The sequence below is a fragment of the Megalops cyprinoides genome, chromosome 2 (genome assembly GCF_013368585.1).
Source record: "Megalops cyprinoides isolate fMegCyp1 chromosome 2, fMegCyp1.pri, whole genome shotgun sequence".
Classification (NCBI taxonomy): Eukaryota; Metazoa; Chordata; class Actinopteri; order Elopiformes; family Megalopidae; genus Megalops; species Megalops cyprinoides.
This window is the reverse complement of record NC_050584.1, coordinates 42,825,617-42,852,996: the sequence shown is the minus strand read 5'-3', so window position 1 is coordinate 42,852,996 and position 27,380 is coordinate 42,825,617. Positions and strand designations below refer to the sequence as shown.

The following is a 27,380-nucleotide window of genomic DNA, read 5'->3' as shown; positions in this document are numbered from 1 at the left end:
AATAAGAAGTAATGACACTGCTCCCGAGGAGACTTACCAACAAAGGTAATTTTTGGGGCGGTGGTTTTCTTGACCGGCGGAGGAGCCTTACTGGGGTTTGCCACCACTGGTTTCGCTGGCGTTGCAGCAGCAGCTGGCGTGACAGCAGTAGAGGCAGGTTTACCAGCTGTTGTAGTTGTAGCAACGGGGGCGGAGTTAACCAAAACTGGCTCTGTCGAGGGAATGGGCTTCCCCAACTTTGTGTGGAGTTTGACCACCTGGAGGGGTGGGACAAACATAAGCATAAAGAGATGAAATGTCTGATACATCAATACGATCGGATGGGGTAGACCGTGAAGCCGACTGTCAGTTGTGTCCTGTGGTAACGCTAGCTCACTGTGCAGAGGGCAGTTCAACACAGGAGACGTTTGGGCAGTTACTGTACCTTCTGGTGCTTGGCCCCGCGAATGTGAGCAGCGTAGGCATCGGCACCGGTGCAGGAGACGTCGCACAGCTCGCAGCGCAGCTGGGTCTGCACCCCTCGTGGCCCGTTGGTCGCCTGGGTACCAGACTTCAGGGCCGCCTCTTTCTTCTTGTGCTTCTGACCTTCTAAATGCTCCCGGTACGTCTTTAGGACAAAGGAATAAATCAGGTCAGTTCAATACAAAACAGCTAAACAAACATCAATGGTCATCAAACAAAAAAAAAAAAAGAAAGAAAAAAACTTTCATCCCCATTCTAGAATACTTTTTACAGCACAGTCAGACTAGGAATATAATAGAGGTGGCAGTGTGGTACAATGGTAAGGAGCAGGGCTCATAAACGAAAGCCCACTGGTTCATTTCCCCACTGGGGCACTGCTTCTGTACTCTTGAACAAGGTACTTAACCCACAATTGCCTCAGTAAATATCCAGCTGTTTAAATGTATAAAACTGTAACCTGTGCAAGTCGCTCTGGATAAGAGGGTCTGCTAAATGACAATTATGTAATGTAATAATGATTGTAATAGCCTGCCTGAACAAACCTGCACAACACTGCCAAATATAAGCTTACAGTAGCTACAATAACAGATGCACGAAACCCACAACAGTATACATTTTAAATACAAAAACAGGAATAATTCATTTCAACCCAAAAACACTTTTTTAAAATAAATTTCAATTTATTTTCAATAATAGTTTAGAAAAAATACTTTATAAACAAAATTCAGTCAAAGATCTGGAGGAGATAAACCAGTGCATAGTCACTAAGTAATACACAAGCAACACGCTCATGTGTGGTCAACAAAGGCACGTCGGAATACTACATAAGTGCAGAACAACATACAGTATCATCAATACAGCAAACAAGTAAATGCAACAAGGCAATAGGGCTGTGCAATATAGCCGTCACGATACATTGCATAGCTATTCTTAGCGCAATAACAGCTATCCCGGATATGTGGCATTAGGTTTCCTCCCGTATTTGTTTCCCTTTAGTCAAACCTGATGCGGGAGCACACCTCCAAAGTTCAGTGAAATGCTTCCGAGGCAGAAAAATATCACTTGTATCTATATGTTGGTTAGCTTACCTATTAGTTTTGAAAAACACATAGCGTATGTTTTCACTCTTTATCTTTGTAGCCATGTGTTTCTATCTACCACATGGAAGCAGCATAGTGCTGTCGCTGTGATATCAACATTGAATAGATACGAGTGGCGTTTTTTCCCCCAGAAGCATTTCACATGGCCTCGGAAAACTGGAGGTGTGCTCCCGCATGTAATTTTGTTACATATTAGCTCTGTGAGCCAATGAAGTACCGCTAAAACTGCCACTGTTGCTCTAGTAATGAAAAGTGCTCCAGGAGCACTAGACCAAACACCATAAGAAAGACTGAGGAAGCCTGCTGTCCAATCACTCAATCATCTATGTCTCAGTGGCACAGGGAAACACAATCAGCACTGGTGTTCTGTGATGTCATGGCTATCCCTGTAAAATCCCTGTTAGCTTCTAATCAGAGGCAGATATCACTGTAATATATTCTTAATATAAACCACGGGCATGTATACTCAACCACAGATCACAGACAAACTCACAGACAAAAGTCTCTTTAAGTTATGGGTTTAGGTTTTTGGATGCTGTGGCTTACCTGTGGACCAGCACAGCTGATCTTGCAGATGTCACAGTAGTGGAGCTGGGGCTGCTTGGGGGGACCTTTGGGTTTCTGCATCTTGTTCTGGTGGAACATGGGCTTCTTGTAGGTGTTGACCGTGGGTGTGGTCACCATGTTGCTCCCTGCGTTGCTCCAGGACGAGCTGGTGAGCTGCTTGGGGGGCTGCTGCAGGGCCGGCTGAGGCTGCTGTGGGGGAGGCTGGGGCTGGGGCGGGGGCAGCTGGGCAGGCTGGTAGTAGGAGGGGCTGGAGGTGTAGCCGCTAGCGTCATAGCTTGAGTAGCTGATGCCTGATGGGAAAGGAGGCAGTTTGTAGAAACAGCACTTTCATCTGAAAGGCTACAGTAAACCCCAAAAAGTGATCGCAAACATATCCTAGGCTGTAGATGGAGAGTACCACCAGCAAGCTAAGGGGGACAGACCTGCCTTCTTACCCGAGTAGGAAGTAGCAGCAGTGGAGTTGTAGGAGGAGCTGGGTGCGTAAGAGGAGATGGGCGTAGGAGGCTGCTGAACACTTGTGGACACTGGGTAGATGTTGTAAGTGGTGGACACAGAGCTGGCGGGGGCGATGGGTTTTAAGGCCGTGACCTGCCTCTGGGGTGGAGGCTGGCTGTACACTGTGCTGGCTTGGCTGTAACCACCTTTAGCACCTGCAAGCAAGGATGCATCATTACACAAAGAAAGGCAAAAGCCAACTTGGTGGTGGGATAACAGGGACTGTTTGTGACAAACACTCACAACATTAAATTAATAATACAAAAACTCAGTATCAGATGCCCAGCTACACTGTGCTGTCTTTTAAAACCAAGGACATTGACACAGGTAGGCAAGAGATCAAACGGGGGCCCTCACCTGTCTGGTAGTAGGTTTCTGTTGGTGTCCGCTGGGCGGGTGCTGCGCTTGTCTGATAGTACTGTTTATTTTCATAGTTAGTGGCAGATGCTGCACGTCCATAACTGTAGTTGTCCTGCTGATTTTTTAAGGATGCAAACTCATTATTTGCAATACAATTATACAGGATAACACACAACTGAGAATAAGTGTACAAGAGTGTATCTGTAACTGGTAATTATCAGTCTTTGAGTGATATGGATCCTCGGTTACTGACTCAACATTCAGGAATCAGCACAACAGAAAACGTCTCTTGTTAATCAACCCATTTTATCCCTCAAAGGCTCCGCTGTCTACTCTAAAACAGTGGCACTCAAAGTGGAATTTCCTAACATATCTGTTACTGGCTTTACCTTTCAGACATATGTAATCAGGGATGTGGGGGAGCGCTCCAATTCATTTTATAAGAGAGCGTGTTTATGTAGCATTAAGTTTTTGCATATTTTCATTTATTCATGCAAAACCTGCTGACTCCTGTTAATCATTCCATTTTTTAAAACAAGTGTATAGACACATACACAGAGTGCAACGCATTTATTGGTTGTAGTTGTAGTTATTGTAGTTTTATTTAGTTTAGGGTGTTCATGCTGCTTTTAGCTGCTTCAGCGACTGTCATTTTACCTTACAATTGTATTTGATCACATTAAAATGTGATAGAATGGCTAGCTAGCTGGGCTTTTTATAGAAATGCACATTTGACAGCCATATCAAATATGATTAATTTTCTCAAAATCACCTTGTATTGGTCTCTCGAACTTAAGCGTTCACAAAATAGCATAATAATGTAGCCAGATGAATTGTCAATCTCATATTTAAAAGTGTGCAAAGAACAAGTAACTGTAGCATGTGTGCAGATTATAGAGCTCTCTGACTCCTCTTTGCTGTGACAAATAAAACTAAACATTTCCAGTCAAGTGATAGTCATTTATCCCATTCCATCTGCTAGTGGAAACACTAGCATAAAGACCAACTTCTTCCAAGAGAATTAAAAAAATCTGTTTCTCACAAAACACCCATTCATTTAACAACCACATATTGATAAGCAAAACTAACTGGGGACCTCAAGGAGCACAGTAATGAATACAGGAAACAGAGACAGCAAACTGCCTTAGGAATGGAAAAGGGACTGACCGTTTCAGTGTATACCTGGTAGGTCTGCGGCGTGGTGGTAGGCTGAGGTGCCGGGTCCTGCTGTCGGGCCCCATAGCCATAATCAGGGGCGGGGTGGGTCTGGTAGCCTGGGTAGGGGGCAGATGCCACAGGACGGGCAGTCTGTGCAGTGGCAGGAGCATAGGAGGCGGTCACAGCATGGGCCACCCCAGGAGCCGGCTGGACGCTGTAGCTGGCTGTTGTTGGGTGGGAGTAGGCAGTAGCGGGCTGGGTGCTGCAGGAGAAGGCCAAAACAACAACCAGTCAGACTGAAACGTATGAGCAACAAGGCCAACATGCACAATCAGGCACGCCTGTAAATGAAACTAGTTCAGCACAACATCTTTTCGAATTGGCACAATTCAACTCTCTCTTTCAAGTTAAGCAAGGCTGATTCCAAGATCTCAGTGTTCAGTATGAAACCAAGTGAAACCTCAATCTTTGACCCATTTTGCGCAATTTAGTAGAACCAACTCAAAAATTAAGTCATGAAAGTAGAAATGAACAAAAAACTATGCTCCTGACTCAAAGCCTCTGAATCCTTTTAGAACTCAGTGCTCTCGTTGCAGCCTTTGCCCATGCACACAACCTTCAGTTCCCTGTTCCTCAGAGAGAAATATGTACGATAACATCCCGGAGAAGACAGTATAATTTAAACACAGATCCAGGCCTAACAACAGGTGGTTGCTAGACCATGCCTCAAGAGGCTGCAGACACACTTAGATGCATTAAAATTAGGAAGGAGAAACTGCCGCTAATTAAGGTTTGTAACAATTATAAATAATTCAGGCTACAACAGTTTACACAAAAAATGTCCTGACAGACATTCTGAATGTATTGCATGGTCTGTATCATTCAGTCATTAGCCCTGCATGGCAAAATGATAAGCATACCAGGAAGGTCAGATATAGGTAAAGATTTCAACTTCACGTAAAGTGTAATAGTTGTAATGGCAGGCTATACTTCAACAGTTCTGCACATGAATATGCAACAATGCTGGCAAGTCACAATCCCTGATGTAAACAAGTTCTGTAGACGAGAACAGTACAGGGTGCACTTTGCATCACCATATCCACTTAGTTTAATCGCAAGTCACAATGTTCAACTTTCAAAAAAGTCTAAAGTTTATCAAGAAAACCAACACAAAGTAATCAAAGATTCACAATTGTACTACAATATTGTGGAGATTGTTATATAAGGTTTGTAGTAGGAAGTGGTAGGAAGAGTAACTGTTCATTTTTGCGTAGGAAGGAAGGACAGGGAAGGAAAGAAAGATCATGCCAATAGCTTTGCCATGTTTCTCTCTCAGATTTTACTGTACAACATCTCTCATATAGCCTACAATGATTCCTACATTGTACAAGCACAAACACTGACTGCAGTTGCGTTTTCAAGCAAGACACACTGGTTTAAAGTAGCTTTAAAATCCTTCTGACAATGATGACAAGTTAGAGAATGCACCCATTCCCAAAGTTGTCACCCCATGGGAATGGAAACAAACAGCATCTTCACATGTGTCTTTTTGTCTATTTGGATAAATTACTAAAGAGAGTAATACCTGCAGAAAGGTCACCTAACTGGGCAGCAAGGATAAATCAAATGGGACACAGGTATTCCGTAAGGTCAACAAAATATTAAATATGGGTACAGTTTACACAAAGATTCTTGAATCCTTATATATGTAAAGGATTATAACAAAAGGATTGTTGAGTGCATTTTGCTTGCTGAAGAGTTAATGTTCCTCTTTTGGAAAGATACCTGTCTCACAGTACATTATTCCACGTGTACGTTCTGAAATAAAAAAACTACAGTAATTTGGGCTTCAGTGTACATGTCTAGCACATTACCAGTTAAGTGAATCTATAAATAGGTCTAGACACTACAAAATTCCCCTAGACCAGACAAGGGACAACACCCTTTCTTAAACATGCATGCCCCAGGCATTGCGTTATAGAGGCTCTGGTATACCGCGATACATGCCACAGGCACTTAACACTCGCGTTCAGCATTTCCTCAAAATGTCACATGCAATTAACAAACAGTAGGACATTCACCAGAAATATCTCCACTCTCCAAAATCAAACTCATTTTTACAGCCCTTTCCAGTCTGGGAAAAAGCTTGATCCAACATCACAGAATGCATATCCACAACAGATGAGCACATTTTTGTAGAAGTCACTGGTTTTGTCTTGATCTGATTACACTAGTCTGTCGATTGCAGCTGCACCGGCTGCCCATTCTTTGTGCCAGCCATTACTAAATGTCCCCATTTGTGCCCATCTCTGAGGCCCTCTCTCACCGCCTGAATGATAGCAGTCATCTGACCCCAACTCAAAAGGCTTCCTGGATAAGAATCTGTGGCATATATTCCAGGAGTTCCGCAGGTTTCTTTGAGGAACACCAGATTCTCAGAAATCAAGCCAACTGCCTTTCAGATTCGATCATGAAGCAGCGCCCCTGAATCTGAACTCTGCGAGAGGAAAAAACTACCTAGTTCTGAACCTGCCTTGCTAGAGCACAGAATTATCAAAGCAAAAATTATGTCACATCATTAATATATTTTATCCAAAAATATGATACAAAGAGACAGCTATAGCTGACTGCAAATTTTCAAAAATAATCTGTGTCAGCATGCTGCCATGGTCAGGGAGAAAGGGACTTCAAAAATGTCACTGCAAATTAGGAACCCTTTATCTAAAAGTAACAGGTTGCAAATGCCTCTGTAAGATAGCCTTTAAATGACATTATTAGGTACTGTAGTCTTGTCAGAATAACAAAGCAAATGGCAGTAATGGAGTTTTAGTCTTGTCTAGTCTTTTAGTTTTGTATTATATATTATATTCAAACCAGATTTGTTCAAAAAAACTACAATTAAACAACAACAGCTATATTTAAATACAAACACATATGCAACGACGTTAAACCATAACCACTTGACAATTTACAAGTTAAATTACATATTCTCCTGTATACTTGCCAGAACGTTCAACTGACATTCAGTATGGACAGCTAACTACTTCAGTATTTGTAAACATGAAGCACAGTTATCATATAAAATTATTATATTCACTCGGCAGTGTGTGCAAAATCAGTAAAGATCTGAATCCCTCTTAGATCCATATTTCGATAAAAGACACCAGCAACCGACTGAGACCGTCCTTCCCCACTGACATACGATCTGCATCGCAGCAACTCTGCACGGAGGTGGCAATAGGGTGATTTAACGGAGTATTACCACTATCCATGGTATTGAATGCAGTGCATTCTGCTTCAGGTTCTTACACACAGACAGTTCAAGTATTTGCTTTTCCTTGCCGACACAGAAGTATCATCACATCCCCTCACCTTAGGTTTCCACTGAATTTTACATCATCATATTTTATATTATTATTGATGACGAATTATGGTCAACAAACCGCAAAATCAGCAAAGCTGCAATCTCTAAGGCTATTGGCTAGTTACATGCAATTGTTGGCAATACTGGGGTACAACATTTTATCTACCAGTATGGATAGGTCGTTTTCACAGCAGCTGGCTAAGTAGTTCGCTACTAGCCAAGTTTGCCATCTCGCCTTTCTCGCAAATACGCCACGTGACTTAATTGCTGCGCGAAGGTAATTTGCTGGTGAAGAGGTAGCCCAGGGAGGTGGCTATGGTAAACATCACTACAGGTACCTAATCAGCTTGCTGGGCGAATGAAGTTTCTCTGAATGCTAGCCTCCTACCCTCAAAACACTATTAGCACCCAGACCGCACCATTTGCTAACTCTGATAAACTCGCTAGCTACACAATGCATCTAGCTAATAGAAGTATATGCAGTCATCCACCGGGATAACGTCATAGCTACAGCAACGGGTTTACCAAAACGAATCAATTATTCAAACTGGATAGAGTCGTGAGCTAATTGCGATAGCCAACCATCTGAATAACGTTATCAAATAGGATGTTGACCCACAGCTGGATGCACCCGTACCGCCATTTTACCGTTTCCAAGCGATATAATATAGCTAGCTGGCTAGCTGTCCAGCTTGCTGGACTGTTTTACGGCGCCTCTTCTCCAACTACACTGAAGTTTCATAAAAGGCAGCCTGTCCATATTTCACAACTCTGCAAACGTGTCTCAGCCACGAGTATATTTTCTTGCAACAATCCGGCTTGCTACTGGATCCTGCTGAATGGCTAGCTTGCTACCTAGCTGACTGGGTTTGATATCTGTCAAGTGTGCAAGTAATACGTTCCTCACAGATCACGGCCTCTCAGTACTATTCCCGAAAGATGATTTAAGGTCTGACAACACTACAAGGACGACCTCCCTTGTTCATCGTGGATGCGTGCATGCTGTCCTGACACGGCATATTTTCAATACCTGTACTGCGGACCGGCACCATGCGTGAATCCATAATAATTGCTCGCCGCCATCTTGGCATCTTCAGGCAAGAGCGAGCTGGGTCCGTTCGCCGTCACGTGTCTGACCAATAACCCGGTCGCGCGTTTCGTGGATTTTTTTTTTTAACTTCAGGAGTGCATAGTATCATCACTGGTTTATCTGAAAGCTAAACCACATAGTCACAGAAATGTAATTTTTACACGCGGATCCTTTCCCCTGTATTTACGAATATGTTGGTTTCGTTTAGCAAGTTGCGCAGGGTTCAGTCTGCCGCTGTAAACCAGCTAACTCACCGGCACATGAGCTTAATTGTGTTTTTACTGGTTTGCCAACTTACTTTGCAGCCGAGGTACCATTTTAGAAGATTGTCAGGTATTTCTAAAAAAAATGAAATATGATGTTTAATATCAGCGTGATATAGATGGCTTACTAAAGGATTCGAAGTATTTGTTTTAACCCGAGCAACATAAATAACAGCGTTATAACTGAAAGGACCCCAGAGTGCTTATGGAATTTAAAGTAATATTTTATGTTGACAAATCACAACAGAACACATTCTGCCTCGTTCCCGTACTCCTGCAGCAGAATGTAAAACGTTGATAGAAAAAAAACGCTATTCGTGCCGAGCTTACGTTATCAACTGCAGGGTGGAGGAGGCTGGTATGTACACTGCCACCCCGTGGATACGCTGTAGAGCTCTGCGGCCCGATGTATAAATAGACTGTGGAAACACACCGCAGAGCGTGATACATCCATCAGCCAATGGAAGGGGTAGAAAGGATGCTGCTGCTCCGCTTCAGAAGCCTTCATGAGCAGGGAATGAGTCCCACTGCTGGCTGACACTACCCACAGCACCCTGCAGCTGGGCAGAAAGGGAGTGAGGGAGGGAGAAGGGGGAGGTGTGAGGGAGGGATGGAGGCTATGAGAGACAGAGAAAGCAGGCAGAGATTTGATAGGAGCGGATTTCTGTGAGTGTGTGTGTGTGTGTTGGGGAGGGGGGGCAACACGGTGTCGTTGCCTGGGAACAGTTGCAATGAAGAACAAATCTGTAAGTACATATTGCATCGACAGAATAACTGGAATACAGGACATTCATGGGAATAAAAAATTGAATTAACAGTGAGGGGAATACAGAACAAGACATTGGACGTTCTTTTCATTTACCAGCTCTAAGAATGAATGACAGGGGGTCTATGGGGGAGATTAGGAGAATAGAGAAAGGAATTTATAACATCATTAATATATTTAACAGTATGATCAAAGAAAGATTCAGTCTGACGTGTTGGGGTTCTTACCTGCGGAGATAGGTAGATAGGGGTTGTGAGCATTTATTCGTGCGGATGGACAGATAGAGAATCAAACAGAGTTGTGATAGTGGCAAGGGGTGTGCATTCAGAGAGCACTGGGACCCGCGTGGTATTCTGAAAAATCCCTCAGTGCCGCTGCTGCTGCCGCCGAGAACAACTCCGAGTCTCTCTCACGCTCTCCCACCCACGCGCCAGGAGGGTACGCATTTGCCTCATCCGTTCAGGGTGGAAAGAAGCTGCCCTCTCTCTACGCACACCTGCTGCTGCCTCCAGCTATCCCCGGGGCCCAGGAGCGGGGTTAACACCTCCAAACAAAGCATGTATTACCACCGGGTTGAATCGAGAACATTGTCCACCATCCAGGCTGAGCGTCACTGAACCACAGGGGAGAGGGAAAAACAGGAATTGAAGAAGGAGAGACAGAAAAAGCAGAGCAAATGTGAGTATTGCCTCCGCTTCAAGACCCTCATTCTGTTCCTCATATTAAAACAATCGTTCTGTGACAGCATGTTGTGTTACTGTCTTTTTCCCCACAGACCTGCCACTCATTTCTAAACCAAGCTAGTGCCTGTGTGGATGACATACTTATTTTATGTTGTGTAATGCATCTCAAATACATGCCGCTCTCCATTGATTAGATAACATTTAATGCTCCATTTAATGCTGCTAATCAGGATTAATGAGAGAGACAGTGTCTTTTCCATCTAGCAGAGTGAGGAGATGTTTCTACACTTGTAAATGAAATTCTGCCCCAGCAGCACTACCTTCCTGTCCTGATTTTCCTACTCATTTGTTTCCATGGATATTAGCATACTGTATTATATGCATTTTAAATCTGCAGGGTATCAGTAGCTGGCACACATTATAAGAACATTGCCACATTTGTCACGTCACTGGTGTTCAAAAATGACATTTCTAAGGGGCTGTGTTTCCCTCATTGTTTATGTTGCTGTCATTGTTTGTCATAGAACAGGAACTTGCAATATCACTCTACTGTAATTATTCCTCATAAAGAGCAAGTTTTATCTCCATGTGCCATTTATCACATATAGAGATACTTGACCTCAATTCAATTATTTTGCCCTTGGAGTAAATATGTGGCATCAATGACACGTCTCAGTTTTGGGACTTTCATGCATCAGCATCATGTCATATTATACAGTGACCATTTTTACTGTCAAACATGTACTGCCATCATATGCCAGTGGATGTGGGGATATGATTTAAATCTTGTTCAAGAGAAAGAAGACAAAATGCATGACCAACAAATACAAAAATCTGCAGACCTGGCCGGTGTCATTTACTAATGACATTTGTAAGGTATTGTGACTTTACGAATCCCCAACCTCCCCAATTTGTAAGCTATTGTGAACAATATCTGTCCAGCAATGTCAAAAAATGTAGTTCATATTAATCAACATTTTCTTTTGGCCAAATTTGCATTTTCAGGTGTAGATGAAGTTAGATCCTCTCTTCCCAACAAAAGACATGCAATTGCAGGAGCACATGTGTGCCTAGCAATGTTTTCCCTTAATGTCTGTTACCAAAAATACCTCCACCACTGACCTGGGGAACCTTGGCCATTAAGTGCCTTTCAGTCGGGCACTGATGCTGTTCCACATGAGTGGAGGGGTGCTAAGAGAAAACAGAGCTTCAGTTCAATTAACATGCATCAGCAGCATTCAAATGTAGAAGTGCTTACAACATACAAAATACTTTCATTTGCAGGGTTATTTAAGCATTGAGGAATCTGTCCATCACTCCAGTCCAATCTAGATGATACTTGGATTTGAAGTTTGAGTTCACGTACACACTGCTGTACGTCAAAATACGTATTGACATGACGCTGTGTACAAAAGAGCATTTAATTATTGTAAATTAAGTGCTGAATCACAGCACTGCATCAAAAAAATTCAACATTTTATTTGAAGCAGCTGTGTTAAAGTTACTGTCACAGAGTTACATCATGGAAGGTATAAGCATTTATAATGGAATAATGATGATGCTTCAGCTAGCAGCAGACAAAGAGGCACTTTAGAGTGAAAATAATTGAGTAAATGAGATGTAATCAGTCTGTGGTGATTTGAGACAGGGTGATGCCCTAATGACGTCCCCATGATGGATCATAAATCACATATGAAGGCAGTAAGCACAATGTCCTTGAAATAGGTCAAACTGTTATTCAAAACAGAAACATTGTCTCCTTAAGTCAGGGTGGCATAAAGGATAAGCTTGAAGACTTCAAAGGTGCCTACTTCTGTGAGGATTAGGGGGAGATGCAGAAGGATTATAACTGGTTTTTCCTGGCCTCTGGAATTTCACTTAGGATTTTGTAGGAAGCTCATATTCTGGTCAGCATTGAGGGAAGTGGGGGTGGGTACCTGTGTCACATGCATTTCACATGGTCTTCATGCGACAGTCTTATGACCTGCATTTTGGGACCCATTTGAAAAATGACACAAAGGAAATTTCTTTTCCTCAAACAAAAGTAATGAGTAGTCTTTGTTTACCGTACCTTTTTTGATGTTTTTTTATCATTACCATTGATGTTTTGTGCTTTTCCACAAAGCATATTTGTTATTACGAGATGTTACACCTTTTACCCTATCACATGTAGACAGAAGTACTTCACTGAACTCTTTCAGATGAAGGAAGTTAAACAGGGCTCTTTAGTCTTTTTTCTGAAGGTCACCGAGTGCTGATTTCCACGTGCCATACCTTTGTTTTTTCATATGCGATCTCTCTTTGTCTTGCAGCTCTCTAAAGCCCATCCCTCCTCACCGGAGGATGGGCACCACAGAGGCAACATTACGAATGGAGAACATGGAAGTGAAAGACGAGTGGCAGGATGAGGACTTCCCCAGGTGGGCCCTCTGATTTCCATTCTGACTGGCCGGGGCTTAGGGGACGGATAGCATTTTGCTATATGAATTTTCAGTTGAGTTGGGGTTCATGCGGCTTTTCTAAACAGAGGCTGTCTTGAATGTTCATGGTGCTGTTCTTGTTGATAAACCAAAAATTTTTTTAGGAAGAGTTTGCACTTTCATGTAAGCCTGTAAGTTAACTACAGAGGTGCATATGTAACAATTTCCAATAGAACACCTTCCTTTTTTTGAAGTCATCTCTATGTACTGAAATATTGATTGCAGTTCTTTAATAAATTTAGTTGCTGAAATCCTTTTGATCCCCTGTTTTTGACAGAGGCTTGAAGAAGGGCACAATCCATTCATACCGAAGGATCATAGGTCTTTTCGTGTTTGCTACCACAGCATAGGAACTCATTAATAACCTTATAATAACCTTTGTTGGCAAGACTGCCAACAAAACAGCACCTTTTCCTGATGAAGGTCGTATGCTGAAACATACTTCATAATTATATACAATACAGTTATATCCTGTGTGTGTCTTTCGTGATTGTAGTCGGTGTTGTTTAGAAATGCTAGAATAATTGAATGATGAGCAACAGGCAGTCACAGCTGCTGTTTGTTTTTGTAAACATTCATAATGATAGAATGCACATCAGCAGCACTACTTTCATTCTACTTGTTATAATGCATATCTAGCAGCAAATGATTATGTAAGTCATAATCCAGATATGAGGGATGATACTCATTCCCATCTGGGCCAGCTTTGTAGTGACCTAAGAAAACTTTATATAGTGTGGTTATGAGTGGTTAATGTAATAAGACAATGCATGTCAACAGTCATTCGAATGTAAATGTGCATAAAACAGAATGTATGGTACTGAAGATACTAAAATTGTGTCTAATAATGCGGCAACAAAAAAGTATGTACAAGTATGGAGACTGTTGGTTGCTATGACAACATGATGGTTAATGTGTGAAAAACACTGGAAGTGTGGGGAATAATTTAAATTCTTATACACACACACACACACACACACACATACATATATATATATATATATATATATATATATATATATATATATATATATATATATATATATATATATAAATTTATACACACACACACACTATATGGCCAAAAGTATGTGGACACTTGACCATCACACCTATATGAGCTTATTGGACATCTCATTCCAAAACCATGGGCATTAATATAGAGTCCCCCTCCCCCCCCCTTCCCTTTGCAGCTATAACAGCCTCCACTCTTCTGGGAAGGCTTTCCACAAGATTTTGGAGTGTGTCTGTGGGAATTTGTGCCCATTCAGCCAAAAGAGCATTTGTGAGGTCAGGCACTGATGTTGGACGAGAAGGCCTGGCTCTCAATCGGCGTTCTAATACATCCCAAAGGTGTTCAATGGGGTTGGGGTCAGGGCTCTGTGCAGGCCACATATATATATGTAGTTACCTATAATTTGATAATGTCTTTAATTGTCCTCCTGATAAAAATAACTGCGGAATATCTGCGAAAATCAGAATCATGGATCTCAGCAGTGAGAGAATGATGTGGTTTGCTGGCAATGCTGGTCCACAGTGATGTACTTGATCTATACTTCTTCCACAGTTGGAAATTATTTAATGTAGAGCCACCATGTTTCTTTTATGCTGGTGTATTTTTTTTTTACTTTAAACCAAAACGTCTGAGCAGTGCAAAATCGTGTGCAGTATCTAAATATCCCAAAATATAAGTTCATCCTGTGGTGGAGAATTTAGAGGGCTGAATGTCATAACAAGTACATTCAGAAATTTATTTGCCAAAAGAAAAAAGAAGGAACCTTGACCTTGAAAAATGTTTGCCACAAAGCTGTTGTTTCCTTTAGAGGCAGACGATGATGGAGTTGGGAAATAGCTGAATCATTTGGTGTTGATCATTGAAGGATTGCAGGGAAGATTTTGTTCCAAGTAACGCACTTCAGATGTAGAGGCCAGGGGGAGAGAGAACAATTTCCATCCGTTGCCTTGTGGGGTCTTTTAGTGAGTTTCAAAGTGATGGCAGCAGCGGGCTATATTCATTAAAAGTAAACAGTATAAAGCTTAAGCCGTTGCACATCTATTTGCCATCTGTTGTGCCTGTTTATAGCACACAAAGAAGAAACATGCATGCAGTACAGTAATTCCTACTTTTATTATTTCACCCATTTGGCCATGTTAATATCACATGAAAATTCAGAAACAAAGTTTGTTTGAGAGAGAGCATCGCATTAAAAAAAAAGGGTTATATAGATCCATGCCAAATCTAACAAGCTTCAGTATTGATTATGAAAGGGACTCTCTCAAGGGAAAAGTGATAGTCTGCCAGCATCCCTGGCTCAGTGGTTGGAGCGGTAGGGCTGCCTTGCTCCCCCGTACTTATCATGCACCACCCATCCCCTGTGTATGCCAACTGGGAATAACTGGTAGACTAGGGAGGAAGAGAGGAAACACAGAAAGGGAAAGTGTTAAGAAGAGGGAGAGGGAGCGAGAGGGAGACAGATGAATGAGGCTCCCTCAGTGTAAGAAAAGAGCAGGTGCAGCTCTGCCCTTAAATGGTACTGCCCTACATCATGTGACACAGTCAGCAGTTAACAACACAGCATCATCCGAGGAAAATGGAGGCAGGACAGGCTTAGAGGAAGAAAAGGAGCAGCAGATGCATCATACGGCCAAGTCCCTCTGTGTGCGCCCTGTGTGTATCTGTGTGTGTGTGTTTATGTGACAAAGTGTGCGTTTCGCAACTTGAGTTTCCTGAGAAGACGCTGCAAAATTTAGGCTAAGACTGTAGACGGAAAGAAACGTGAATCATCTTTAGACTCAATCTGTAGGTGAGTACAGGCTGCTCCAAATTGCATATACTGCCTTGCTTTGACATGGCCTACTTATGCTGTAGGAACATTGCAAACCTTTCCTTTTCATGCTGTTTGTATCCCTCTTCTTTCTTGCATTGTGTGTTTAAACTTGAGAAATATTTTTTGTAATGAGAAGCCTATCTGTGAGAAGAGCAGCATGCTACCCAGAGGGATTATCAGCCTGCGCAGTACAGTTCTATGCAGAGGGATTTTCAGTCTGCGCAGTTTAGTTCTATACAGAGTGATAGTCACTCTGTGCAGTACAGTTCTATGCGCAGTGATAATCAGCCAGCATCAGATAGTTCTTTGCAGAGTGATTATTAATTTGCACAGTTCAGCTCTCTGCACAGTGATAACCAACCTGTGTAATATAGTTCTTTGCAGAGTGATAATCAGTCTGTGCAGTACAGTTCTATGCACAGTGGTAATCAGCCAGCACAGTTGAGCTCTATGCACAGTGATAATTAGCCAGCACAGTTCAGCTCTGTGCACAGTGATAATCCGCCTGCGCAGTACGGTTCTGTACAGATTGATAATCAGTCTGCGGGGTATAGTTTAATGTAAAGGGATGCTCACTCTGCACAGCCTTTCAGCCCAGCAGAATAATCAGTCTGTGTACTTTGGTACAGAGGGGTAGTCAGACTGTGCGGTTCTACACAGCGCATTGAGGCTACTGCTGGTGCTGTTGCCAGTGATGCTGATTTTTCTGGTAAAACATCACCCTGCCGTCACTCAGATACACACAGTTTTTATCTAGCAGGCTGGGGGGGGGGGGGGGGGGGTGAGTAGAAGCTGTGCACAGCGGTGAATTGTTTGGTGAATGTCTCTCTGGCTCTTTCCATTTGTTTGTCTGTCATGCCCTTTCTTGTTGCTGTTTTTGCCTCCTAGTAATACTTCCCTCTCCAGCTATTCTTCCTCTTGAGTGGGAATGGCAGGAGTGTCCGCCTCGGCCCAGCAGAGGCAGTTATTAGAGGGCCACCGGCTTACTCCTTTCTCTTTTCATTCTGTGGCACTGCTGGAAGTGGAAGAGCTCCTCGGAGAGATACTGATTACTACCTTTCTCTTTAGCTGCTGTAATTGTGTGTAGACTATAGTTACTACCCACAGAGTAGCCAGATTGTAGCTATTATCTATGTACCAGTGACAGTGGTGCCACTGTGCTGGAAATACTGTACATACTGTATACTGTAAAGTGTAGCTTCCTTAGTAAATGACCAAGCAGCTGTGTAAGTCATGGCTGCCATGATCCTGCACCATGCTGTGCTGGTGTCAGGCGGCATGTTGCTGCTTTTGGGTGGTTTCCAGCAGCAGGTGCTGCGGTGTCACACTGCGCTCTGCCCCTCTTCCAGGCCCCTTCCAGAGGACGGAGACATGGAGTCCACCTGCGGTCTCACTGATGAGAGGACCTGTGAGTAGGACGATGTCCGCACGCAGTACATAGCGAAGTGTGCAATCACCCAACCAAGTTCAATATGCAGTAAATAACTGTGAAGTGTGTCATTGCCCAAGAAACATACACATGCGATACATAATTATGAGGTGTGTTGAGAGGCGTTAGATAATGTTTATGCATGCTTTCTGCATATCTCAGTAACCTTACTGAGAATCAGCTAAATTGTTTCACTAAACAATTATTCATGTTGCAAAAAAAGAAAACAATTGAATACATGGAAGTATGATTGTGTGCTGTGGACCCGTGCCTTTTTGAATATTCATTAGTACATTGCATCAACTGTAACCTACACACTTGTGAAGAAACAAATATAAGGATCCTTAGAAGATGAGGATCACTGTTAGAGAGGTATTTGTGAAAATCATACAGGATCTAGTGAAACAAAGCTAAACTCAGCACTGAGAGCTATTTTCTGACACAGGGTCTTATCTCTTCTGGTGCAGCTCCGCCCGCTTCTCTGAATGTGGGTGGGGGAGGAGGGGGGTCAGCCCATCGGAAGCGCCGCACACTTGTGGCCCCTGAGATGAACCTATCCCTGGACCACAGCGAGGGTTCTCTTCTGTCTGACGACTTCCTGGATACGCCTGACGACCTAGATATCAATGTGGATGACATTGAGACGCCCGATGAGACAGACTCTCTTGAGTTCATCACCAACGGCAATGAGCTGGAGTGGGAAGGTCAGTCCAGAGCCAGGGATTATGGAGGTTGGGGTTGATGAGCAAGCATACACCACATATCTGAGGTCAGGCCTGGGCATTCACACACTGGGAAGAAGGTTGTTTGGACCGAGATCACTTTAGCAAAATTCAGCTAGTGTTGAATTCCTTTTATCATCATTGCTAGAGACTGAAGGTCATACAAATGAGGTTACATTATTACTCCACATTAAAATGTTAATGCATTCAACTACTGCAATTCTAATTACTGTCACACTTTTGCAAACTGTGCAATTAGTCACACATGACCAGGCATGGTATGAATTCATGAGCTTGGAATGTGACCTTTCTGGACTGGACGTGGGTGAACAGCCGTGGTTTGCTGTGTTCAGACGACACGCCGGTGGCCTCAGCCAAAGCTCCTCCGGGTGACAGGGCAGGCCAGGCGGGGGAGGATGGGGAGGGGGCGAGCGGAAACGGGCGACTGTGGAGGACGGTGATCATCGGGGAGCAGGAGCATCGCATCGACATGCAGGTCATCCGGCCATACCTGCGCGTCATCACGCACGGAGGTCTGTCCTTTAAGTCAAGCCGAATCAATTGGAATGTGACTCAGTGGATTTCCAGGGTAACCATAGCAGCACGTGTCTGCCGTGTTCTCCCCCCAGGTTACTACGGCGAAGGTCTGAATGCCATCATTGTGTTTGCAGCCTGCCACCTTCCTGACAGCAACTGTGCAGATTATCACTATATTATGGAGAACCTTTTCCTGTAAGTGAATACTGTCAGCTACTCAGATGATTGTGCTGAAATATTCTTGGTCACAACCTTCTCTAAAAAATGAGCAGACTCAACTCAAGTTGACTAATTTAGTGTTTAGTTTTATATAGACTTTCACTATCTACTTGTAATCATTCAAGAGGAAAAAGGTCCTTCAAGAGGAAGTCTCAAATGTCTGTCCTTCATGTTATCTGTAGATGTTAGAGTTCATTAGCACCAGGGAAAGGGGAAGAGCTGTGCTTGTTTTGTGAGGAGCTACTTCATGGACTGAGTGCCCCCTATCCCTCCCCCCAGATATGTGGTCAGCAGCTTAGAAATGTTGGTGGCTGAAGACTATATGATCATCTACATGAATGGAGCCACACCACGGAGAAGAATGCCTGGGATAGGCTGGCTAAAGAAGTGCTACCAGATGATTGACAGGAGGTATGTAAGATCTTAATGTTACTACTCCACCTATCAAAAATGAGTCATGTTTAAGTGCGTAATGACCTTTGCACTTAAGAAGGACACGCTTGGCAGTTGAGTATTGTTGAGTGCAGCCAAGACCTTACGGAAGTCAATGGAAAGTAATTGCAATTGTCAAAGGAATATCACCGGCAATTGCATCCTGAAGGGCACAAGAAATGAAAACCCTGTCAAACATAATGAGATATTTGTGCCAACAGCAAGTGTTATTTCTGAGAGGATTGCCTGGAAACACACCAACATAAAGTTAATTTTTGTAACTGAAGTCCATGCCACTTCTGTAAATTTGTATTCTTTTTAGTGAAATTTTGTTATGTGGTACATCTTGACTGTTGTGTAAGTGTTCCATTTTTACTATACTTAGCCCTAGCGGCCACACGCACCACTAGAAAAAAAATAAATTAAAAAAAATGTTTTGCTTGAAGAAATACCAGCAGATATTTAAGGATTCTAAACCAAAAAGAGGTTTGAGGTAATCTATGGTCATCTAGAATAAGAAGCCTCTTTTTTCTAATGAAATACAGTATAGTGCTACTTGCTATACAAAAACACAGATCAATACAATACTAAAGGCAGAGATTGCAATCCCTCACATTTTTTTTTTCATGACATTTAAACTTGTTGAGTGTCAGCAGGTGCTGTATGTATTTATTGTTTTTTTTTATTTTTGGTTATGTTTCTTGTAGGCTAAGGAAGAATCTGAAATCTCTGATCATCACTCACCCTTCCTGGTTCATCCGCACTGTGCTGGCCATCTCAAGGCCCTTCATCAGGTAGGAACACAAATGCCACTGGACCACACTCATAGCCAGGAGCATTACAGTGCTAGTATTGCACAAATGTTATTTGGCCCTGGGCTTTAACCATAGGTACTATTTCAGTGTGTCAGACACCTCAGATGTGCAGTAGGCCAGGGGAGAGTCGTACCATCCCTTCCATTGTACTATCCGTCATACCCATCCGTTGTACCATCCTGAGCAGTGGAACATTGAATGCCAGAGAGCAATTAGCAAATCCAAAATAATCTCCAAGTTGAAAACCAATTAGACCAATCCGTTTATGTGGTTGATTGAACACTAGTGACATGTTCTCTCTGCTTCTGTGCAGTGTTAAATTTATGAACAAAATCCGCTACGTGCACAGCCTGGAGGAGCTGGAGCAGATCATTCCTATGGAGCATGTACAGATCCCAGAGTGTGTGCTGCAGTAAGTCCTGACTACCACCAAGGGTAGCAATTGAGACTAACACGAATGGCCTCATCTTACACATTCGAAAAGTACAGTAGTTATCAAATATAACAACAGAATCCTTTCCAGCTAATGTGATAGTCAGTTCCATATGTGAGTATTTTCTCAAAGGGCATGCTTTGGAACTGTGTCTTTAGTATTGCAGTGTTCCTAATAGTCATTTTTATACCTTTTCAGGTATGAGGAGGAAAGAATTAAAGCCCGTAAGGAAAGGTAATATATGTCCATTTAATTTTGAGATTTTTAAAAATGTGCCTTTTTTAATTAATAATCATGATAAAAATGTCACTGAATCCTGTTTATGGGTTACGTCATAATCCTGAAGCATAAGATAACTGAGATTTCATTTATAATGGAAAATGGGCAGATGTTGAAAAGAATTTATCTAGCGCTGAAGTTCAAGTTCAAGCTGCTGGAGCTCAGTGCGTGGTAACAATACCGCAGCATTCCCCACTGAAGTGCCCGACTTAAACACTGGAACAGAGACGCTCACTGTGGCCCTATGGTTTGAGGTCACACATACTGGAGCAGTTTACCACACAGTAAACCCTCAGTAGATACTTGTTTTCTAAATGGACTAATCACAGCAGAATTAAACCAAGGACACAGAAAAGTGAAAGTCTACAACAACTGAATATTTTTGTTCTGAATGAAGAAATGGGTCAAATGCATAATTAGCATGCATATTCTTATTTCTTTTTTTGTTTTGTTTTCCTTTGTTATATTTGGAAGAACTGAAATTCACCAGTCCCCTGCTGTGGGAGAGTGTGGTGTGCATGTCAGCCTGTGACTTAATGCAAACTAGACACGCTACGTGAATGTATCCTGAAATATAGATTTATTGCTTACAGTATATTGCAATATCGTCTGCCCCTGCAGGATGGAGCAGGAGCAGCAACAGCATCAACCACAGCCGCACTCCCAAGCTCCAGCCAATACAGAACGGTAAAGGACAGAATATATTCCATTCCAGGCAGCATAGATTCCATTCCGGGGGGGTGGGGCCATACTCATTTTCATGTTCAAAGTTACACAAAATGCTTTGTGTTTACAGGCCGATGTCAGTGATTGAAGAGCAAGGACTGTAAGGTAAATGGGCAGCTCTGTGCCTCACATGAGGTAAGCACTATGTACTCAAAGCCCTACAGATCAAACCACCACCTGGGGATTATTGCAGTTCATTTACTGACCACCAGATGACACTCCCCCACTGTGTAGCCCATAGTCTGGTTTGGCTGGGTAGTGAGTACTCAATCGCCAAAGCAGATGTTTCACCGCTGCCATTTAAAAAGAAACTATAGCCCCAATGTTACATAAACCACACCTGCTGCGCTCTTTAACACCCAGACCTGCACCGCCGATCAGTGTTATTTTGAGGAATACCTTATCAAGCACAGCCATTCCAGACTGAAAAACAATTGGGTATGATTTTGGCAGCAGCTTCAGACAGTGTTTTATAGTAGCAGGGCTGTGCTGACCAATGAGTTGTATCATATGTCACCCAAATATATGTGCCACAGTTGGAATTGTACTAGAGTGCTGGGGCGTTGTCATTTGCGACCTTGACACTTTTATTAAAGAGTGACTGTACATTTTTTTTGGGTAAATATCTGACAAATTTTCCCTCTAGTTATGGTGTTGCTGTGGGATAAGTATAATATTAGGAAACAGGAGGTATTCAAAGTGGGTGCATCAAAGGATCTGACATTTAATGCAGTAATATAGTTGAGTAGCACTCCTTTTTCCACAGTTCATGGATTTATGCAAATGATGCAAACAATAACCATTCTATAAGCTTTAAATATGTTTATAGCCTAGGAACTAAAGCATGCTTACAGACTTCCTCATACATTTCCTGTTTCATGAGATTGTTTATAATTTTCGTGTTTGAAAATCAGAAGGAATACATAAAACACTGTCAGATTACAATCAAAAGGTAACATTACTTTAAATTTGCCACCTGTTTGCAAGAAAAATACTGTAAGGATTATGAAAAAAACATACATTCTGAGGCAACAAAGCAGGCATCCTTCAGTTATGTTTTTCTTAATTTTTTGAATAGCAGGAAGAAGTTTGGAGTGACAAAGACACATTTACATGGAACTGAGAGTTGGTGGAAGTCAAACAAGAAAATAATTTCTCCATTTTGACATTTTTGTGACATAAGAGAAAATGGTTTTCTGCCCACAAGGTTTATACACTTTTACTCCATATACCACTCAGACTCCATGCCTAAAAGCTCTTTACAATCTGAGTCTTATGTTACTCCCAAAATTCCAACACAAGGCATTCCAGTGAAGGCACACTTCCCCCTTATATCCATTCTTGGAGACAAGAACTGTGTGTTCCTGTGAAGAATCCTCACCAATTTCAATGCTTCAAGGCATGACTTACCTCTAACTGCTCACAACAGTGGTGGTAAATTCATATAGGTTACAACTCCTGTTGAAGCAGACTCAAACAGTAATCAAATAATTAAAAAGTAAATAAAAAAGGGGTTAAAAGGTGAACTGCTCACCTTTTATTGAAGTGTACTGGGCAAAAGCTGTTCCAACCTATGTTGATTTTATATGTAATTCTAGCAAGGTGCTTAAAGGAAAATCAGTTCGGTGTGTTTTGGGAGAGCTGTCTCCCTTAGCCCTACCCTGAAGATCTTTGAAAGGCAGCTTACTTTCTGCTGATAGGAAAAAACGCTCCCAGTGGAGACAGAGAGAGAGAGAGAGAGAGAGAAAACGCCCCCTACTGCCAGTGTACAGCATCATCACACTGCAACAGCAGAAGCAAAAGCACCACCTACTGAGTTCCAATCCCACAAAATTGACTCTTAAACCATTGTATCTGGTGCCTGTGCTTAATCCTTGCTGTGGCACTTCATCCTTACAAATACACATTCAGTGATGATTCTGACCCACCTGGCCTACTGCATGATCAACGAAGCCTTTTGATGGAGATACTGTCATCTGCCCTGTAATCATCGAAACTATGAGAGGTGGCATCTGTGTTCAGCATTCAAACCACTTGTGCTTGTTTCCCATCACACTATATGGTGTCTTTGGTCTGTCATCAAGTTTACCTCATATTCTGTTTTAATGAGCATCTGTGCACTTTGGGTATTACATCAACATTGCCTGCTCAAAGATAAATGTAAAGTGAGACACAGCAGTATGCAGTTATACATACAAACCTTAATGTTGTATTCATACACTGCAACATGTTGTATACAAGAGGATTGTGACTTGCATTGCATTTTGATGTAAGAGAACAGAGTGCAAAAGCTAACCGTTTAAATAAATCAGATAGAGTAGCCCTCAGTTTATGTGGTAATTTCTGTAAAAAATTGATTGTATTTTAGAGTGCTACTGATGCTTGGTGTTTCTGACATCTTTAACTGTTGATTTCCACTGTAGGAAAATATACCATCTGGACAGGATAATAGCATGTTTTACCCTTGATTGTCATCACCTACTGTAAATATTTCTCGCTTTGACCAACTGGCAGTAGAAAAATATAGTTTTTATTTTTCTTATCAATTATAAATGTATATAGGGTGTTTTAAATGTTGATTTGCACTATGAAATTAATTGTCTAAATGAGTTATTTTTTGGTGAAAATAGAATGTAACTGTGAGAATTTTGTTTTTGTGTGACAGCTTAACTTTTCCATCACAACAAGTTCATGTTCTATGAAGTCATTGTGCTGTCAAATTCCTGGTACATTTGTATGGCCTGTACCATTTTTATTATGTCTTTTATCTTGTCTGTTATTAAATTTAGAAGCCTTCTAACAAACATGGCATGTTTTGTCAGCACCAATATCTCTGGATATGCTGATGGTATATTATCTGCATTTTGTTAGAATGACCAAGCAGAATTCCAGAACCTTTCTGTCTGATGGAACATGCCTGTGTATATCTTCAGTATGAGAAGAGATAACTGTTGATCTCACACAATCACTCATGGCAGTGAGATGGTTGGCTTCAGAAGGAGACAGTTATTTTGCAGGTACATATAGCACAAAGACAATGGATATTTGCAGGGTGTGAACCTATTTCTATTTGGTTCTGCTATAAATGTCCAGCGCCTCTGGGATTTTCTGTTGTTGAAATTATCTGATTATTTTCTTTTTACTCCCTTTGTTGGACAGAGTTAGCAATTGGAATTGTTCAATGGGGAGAAAAGAGTTTGCATCAGTAATGATGCACTACAGCCAACTGACATTGAACGTGTTAAATGTGAAGCTAAGTGTTAAATTTTTATGTATGGTGCAGGGCTTCAGTTATGCCATCAGTCTTCAGTAAGAGATATAGCATAGAGACAGCTGGTGAGATGTGATTCAGGGTTAGGGTCAATTTAGTTAATTCAGTCAATTCATGGAACTGAAATTTAATTCATGAACTGAAAATCAACCATCATATTTTATGAACATTTTTTTTCCAGTTAATTAATTGAATGTCAATGCATTTCATGAGTTGGCTCAACTTAAATGTAATTGACCCCAACCCTCTGTGATGGGAATGATGTACTCTTGCACACTCCTCATGCTGCTGCTGTTGAAAAGTGCCCTTTTTAAAGGACCTCACTGGAACTGTGCCTCTGTGCCAAAACAAACAGTGAATGGGTTGTAAGACCTGGTCCTACTGCTGAAAGATGTAAGTATTCTCAAAATGCAGTCTACTGCCAGGAGTGGTGGAGATCTCTGCTTCTCTTGTCAAGGGATTGCAATGCACAAATCAAACACATCTGCAGTGTGGTTCATACAGATGTTCTAATAGGACTGAGCTACCACCACATTTAATTGCCATTTAAAATGAGTCTTTGATAAATGTCAGGCTTAAAAACATTACCAAAATCTGCTTAAGAACACTCTCAGTACTAAGAAGCAACTTATAAATGTATTTTTGATTCATTTTCTCAGTTCAATACATAAAATATGAAGGCTACAATACAATACAGACTCAATTGAACATGAAAGAAACAGGGTTTCTGGGATTATCTGATTGGCTGTAATGTGACTGTTTTTATTTTTAAATAGAAAAATTAATCTATGTACTCAAATGAGCTCGATCAAAATGTTTGTATTTAACTGGTTGGATTTCTTCTGAATAAACCCCAACATTCAACCCACTATAGTCTGTGTCACATCGGGTTTCAAAGGTTTCAAAATAAGCAATCCTTGAGCATGCTTTTTCACAACTGATGTGTATTCACACTCTTTCCAAAAATGCTTATAATGCTTCAGATTAAACCCAAGTTGTGAGAGTTAATATTTCCACTCATGTCTAGTATTTGCTTTTCCTGATGGAAATCTGTCTAGAAAGCCTCATGCTCATGGAATAATTTTATGGTACCATTGAAAGCAATGTAAAATGTCAACAAATTAAAACATAACTCTCCCATGTCATATTTTTCATGTTCAAGATTACATTTGCCAGTCTGTTACTTGATGTCACTTTTTGCTGTTACTGTTGTTGTCGCTGAGAGCAATTCTCCTTATTAAAATACTTAATTTATCATTTGAATACTGTATTTGTGTCTGATATGCAGAGCAAGATGTTCTGAATCATAGTGCTTTAAAGTTGCTTTTCTAAGTGTAATCATGTGCTCACTGGGTTTAAAGGGCAGAAACATAAGTGGCTCAGTGTCCTTGAATCACATCATGGCAGTTAACTTCTCATATTAACAAGTACCGTTCATGTGCTTTCTGACACACAGTCACATGAAAAAACAACCACTGTGTTTGTAATCCTGATGATTACATCAGAAGCATTTGTAATGTGTCAAGCAGCCACACACCCAGACCAAACAGAGAATATCCTTCACCGCTAGAGAACAGTAAGAGGACAGAACAGCAGGCAGACCATTGTACCTGGGACTGAGAGAACATATTGAAAAGCACCTCCTCTTATTAGGTGAATTGATTATTTTCAAAATCAATTGCCTAATTTGCCTTCAAACTGATTAATCCAGTGTTTCCTCAGGATTTTTTTTAAATTTCTGTTAAATTTTCCAAACCGGTTTAAGAGCCATTAAATATATACATTATTTAGTAGAGTTAACTGAGCTGTCCATTGATATGGAATTAACATCTGCTGTCAATTACATAAATCAGTTGAGAAATGAGTAGGTCTCTATACCTATACAAATGTGGATTGTGAGATGAGAACAGTCTGCTCAGATTTCACATTAGCTCTAAAATGTACAAGAAATGCCAAACAAATGTTGCAAATGTTGATACAACAATACATTCCACTACTCTTTTTCAGAGACCCAGGTTTAGTTATTCTCCACATGTATTCTCCACAGTAGAACATCTTGAAAACATAAATAAAAAGGTCCTTGAAGTAGATGTAAGATTACATCATGAGTAAGGTCCAAACCCCTGTTCCAAGCTGGCAGGATGGCAGGATGTTTCTTAAAGAGACAGGAGTGATTTTCACATTCACATCATCATACCACAGTACATAAGTTGATTTGATGATCGATTAGCCTTACATTCAATGACGCTAATTTTAAATACATTCATTTTTCCTTTTGCAAACTTTTCTTTTGATTATTTTAAAAGGAAATGCAGAATAAACGTCCTTTTCATTATGTTCTGAGTGTCTGGCTTCCCTAGCTGAGCTCATCCCATTTGAGGAGCTTCTCACTGACTTCATAATTGTGACCAGATTCATTACTCACCTGACAGTGTCTACAAGCTTTGTGTAGTACTGTGATGAGAGGTACATTTGGAGGAAATCTATAAAAAATATTACTGGGCACCAGATGCAGTTAAGGTCTCTGCCACTTCAGACACATTTACAAATGACTGATCTGACATTGGAAAGAAGGGATGATGGTATTTTGAGAGGTATGATATACTTTAACTTTTATAAAAAAACAAACAAACATTAATGGATGTCATGCCACTGTAAATATTTCAAAATGAGTGAGTGAATGAGCAACCAACAGCAAGGAGGTTCCTTTTGAGGATATATCTGATAGTTTGCTATTTTCATCTATGAAGTTTGAAATGTGTCTCTCATTTTGACTATTATATGAGACTGAAATCTCAAATCTGACAGGTGGTGAAGACAGTTCATCTCTATTTTGTGTGGGTCAGACTGCCTAAAGTGTGAGTTTTGGGGATAATATATCCAGCCACAATGGCACAATTA

At 41.4% G+C, this 27,380-nt stretch overlaps 2 protein-coding genes across 9 annotated transcripts in view; one reads left to right on the top strand and one right to left on the bottom strand.

The window, feature by feature from the left end:
- Positions 1 to 8,615, bottom strand: part of zfr2 (zinc finger RNA binding protein 2) — a 28,393-nt gene extending 19,778 nt beyond the window's left edge. For 2 of the 5 annotated variants that reach the window (XM_036520680.1, XM_036520682.1), the window contains exons 1-7: positions 8,537 to 8,615; positions 4,152 to 4,404; positions 2,982 to 3,099; positions 2,564 to 2,779; positions 2,109 to 2,419; positions 425 to 607; positions 38 to 257 (exon numbers count right to left, since the gene is read on the bottom strand). In XM_036520680.1, coding sequence (XP_036376573.1) covers positions 38 to 257; positions 425 to 607; positions 2,109 to 2,419; positions 2,564 to 2,779; positions 2,982 to 3,099; positions 4,152 to 4,404; positions 8,537 to 8,589 — 1,354 coding nt within the window. In that variant the 5' untranslated portion in view covers positions 8,590 to 8,615. The remainder of the gene's footprint in view (positions 1 to 37; positions 258 to 424; positions 608 to 2,108; positions 2,420 to 2,563; positions 2,780 to 2,981; positions 3,100 to 4,151; positions 4,405 to 8,536) is intronic. The other 3 variants (XM_036520681.1, XM_036520684.1, XM_036520683.1) reach the window with 2 other exon arrangements.
- A 693-nt stretch (positions 8,616 to 9,308) lies between these two features.
- On the top strand, positions 9,309 to 25,642 carry atcaya (ATCAY kinesin light chain interacting caytaxin a). 4 transcript variants are annotated; one of them, XM_036521616.1, is made up of 13 exons: positions 9,309 to 10,303; positions 12,621 to 12,728; positions 16,966 to 17,024; positions 17,513 to 17,749; positions 18,121 to 18,300; positions 18,397 to 18,499; positions 18,803 to 18,934; positions 19,663 to 19,749; positions 20,084 to 20,182; positions 20,402 to 20,437; positions 21,104 to 21,169; positions 21,279 to 21,343; positions 22,290 to 25,642. In XM_036521616.1, exons 2-12 carry the CDS (start codon positions 12,652 to 12,654, stop codon positions 21,310 to 21,312), a joined length of 1,110 nt encoding a protein of 369 aa, XP_036377509.1. In that variant the 5' UTR covers positions 9,309 to 10,303; positions 12,621 to 12,651; the 3' UTR covers positions 21,313 to 21,343; positions 22,290 to 25,642. The 4 variants fall into 4 exon arrangements, with proteins under 4 accessions (XP_036377509.1, XP_036377508.1, XP_036377507.1 ...); XM_036521615.1 differs by having other exon boundaries at positions 22,287 to 25,642; XM_036521614.1 differs by lacking the exon at positions 22,290 to 25,642 and having other exon boundaries at positions 21,279 to 22,054.
- The last annotated feature ends 1,738 nt before the right edge of the window (positions 25,643 to 27,380 follow it).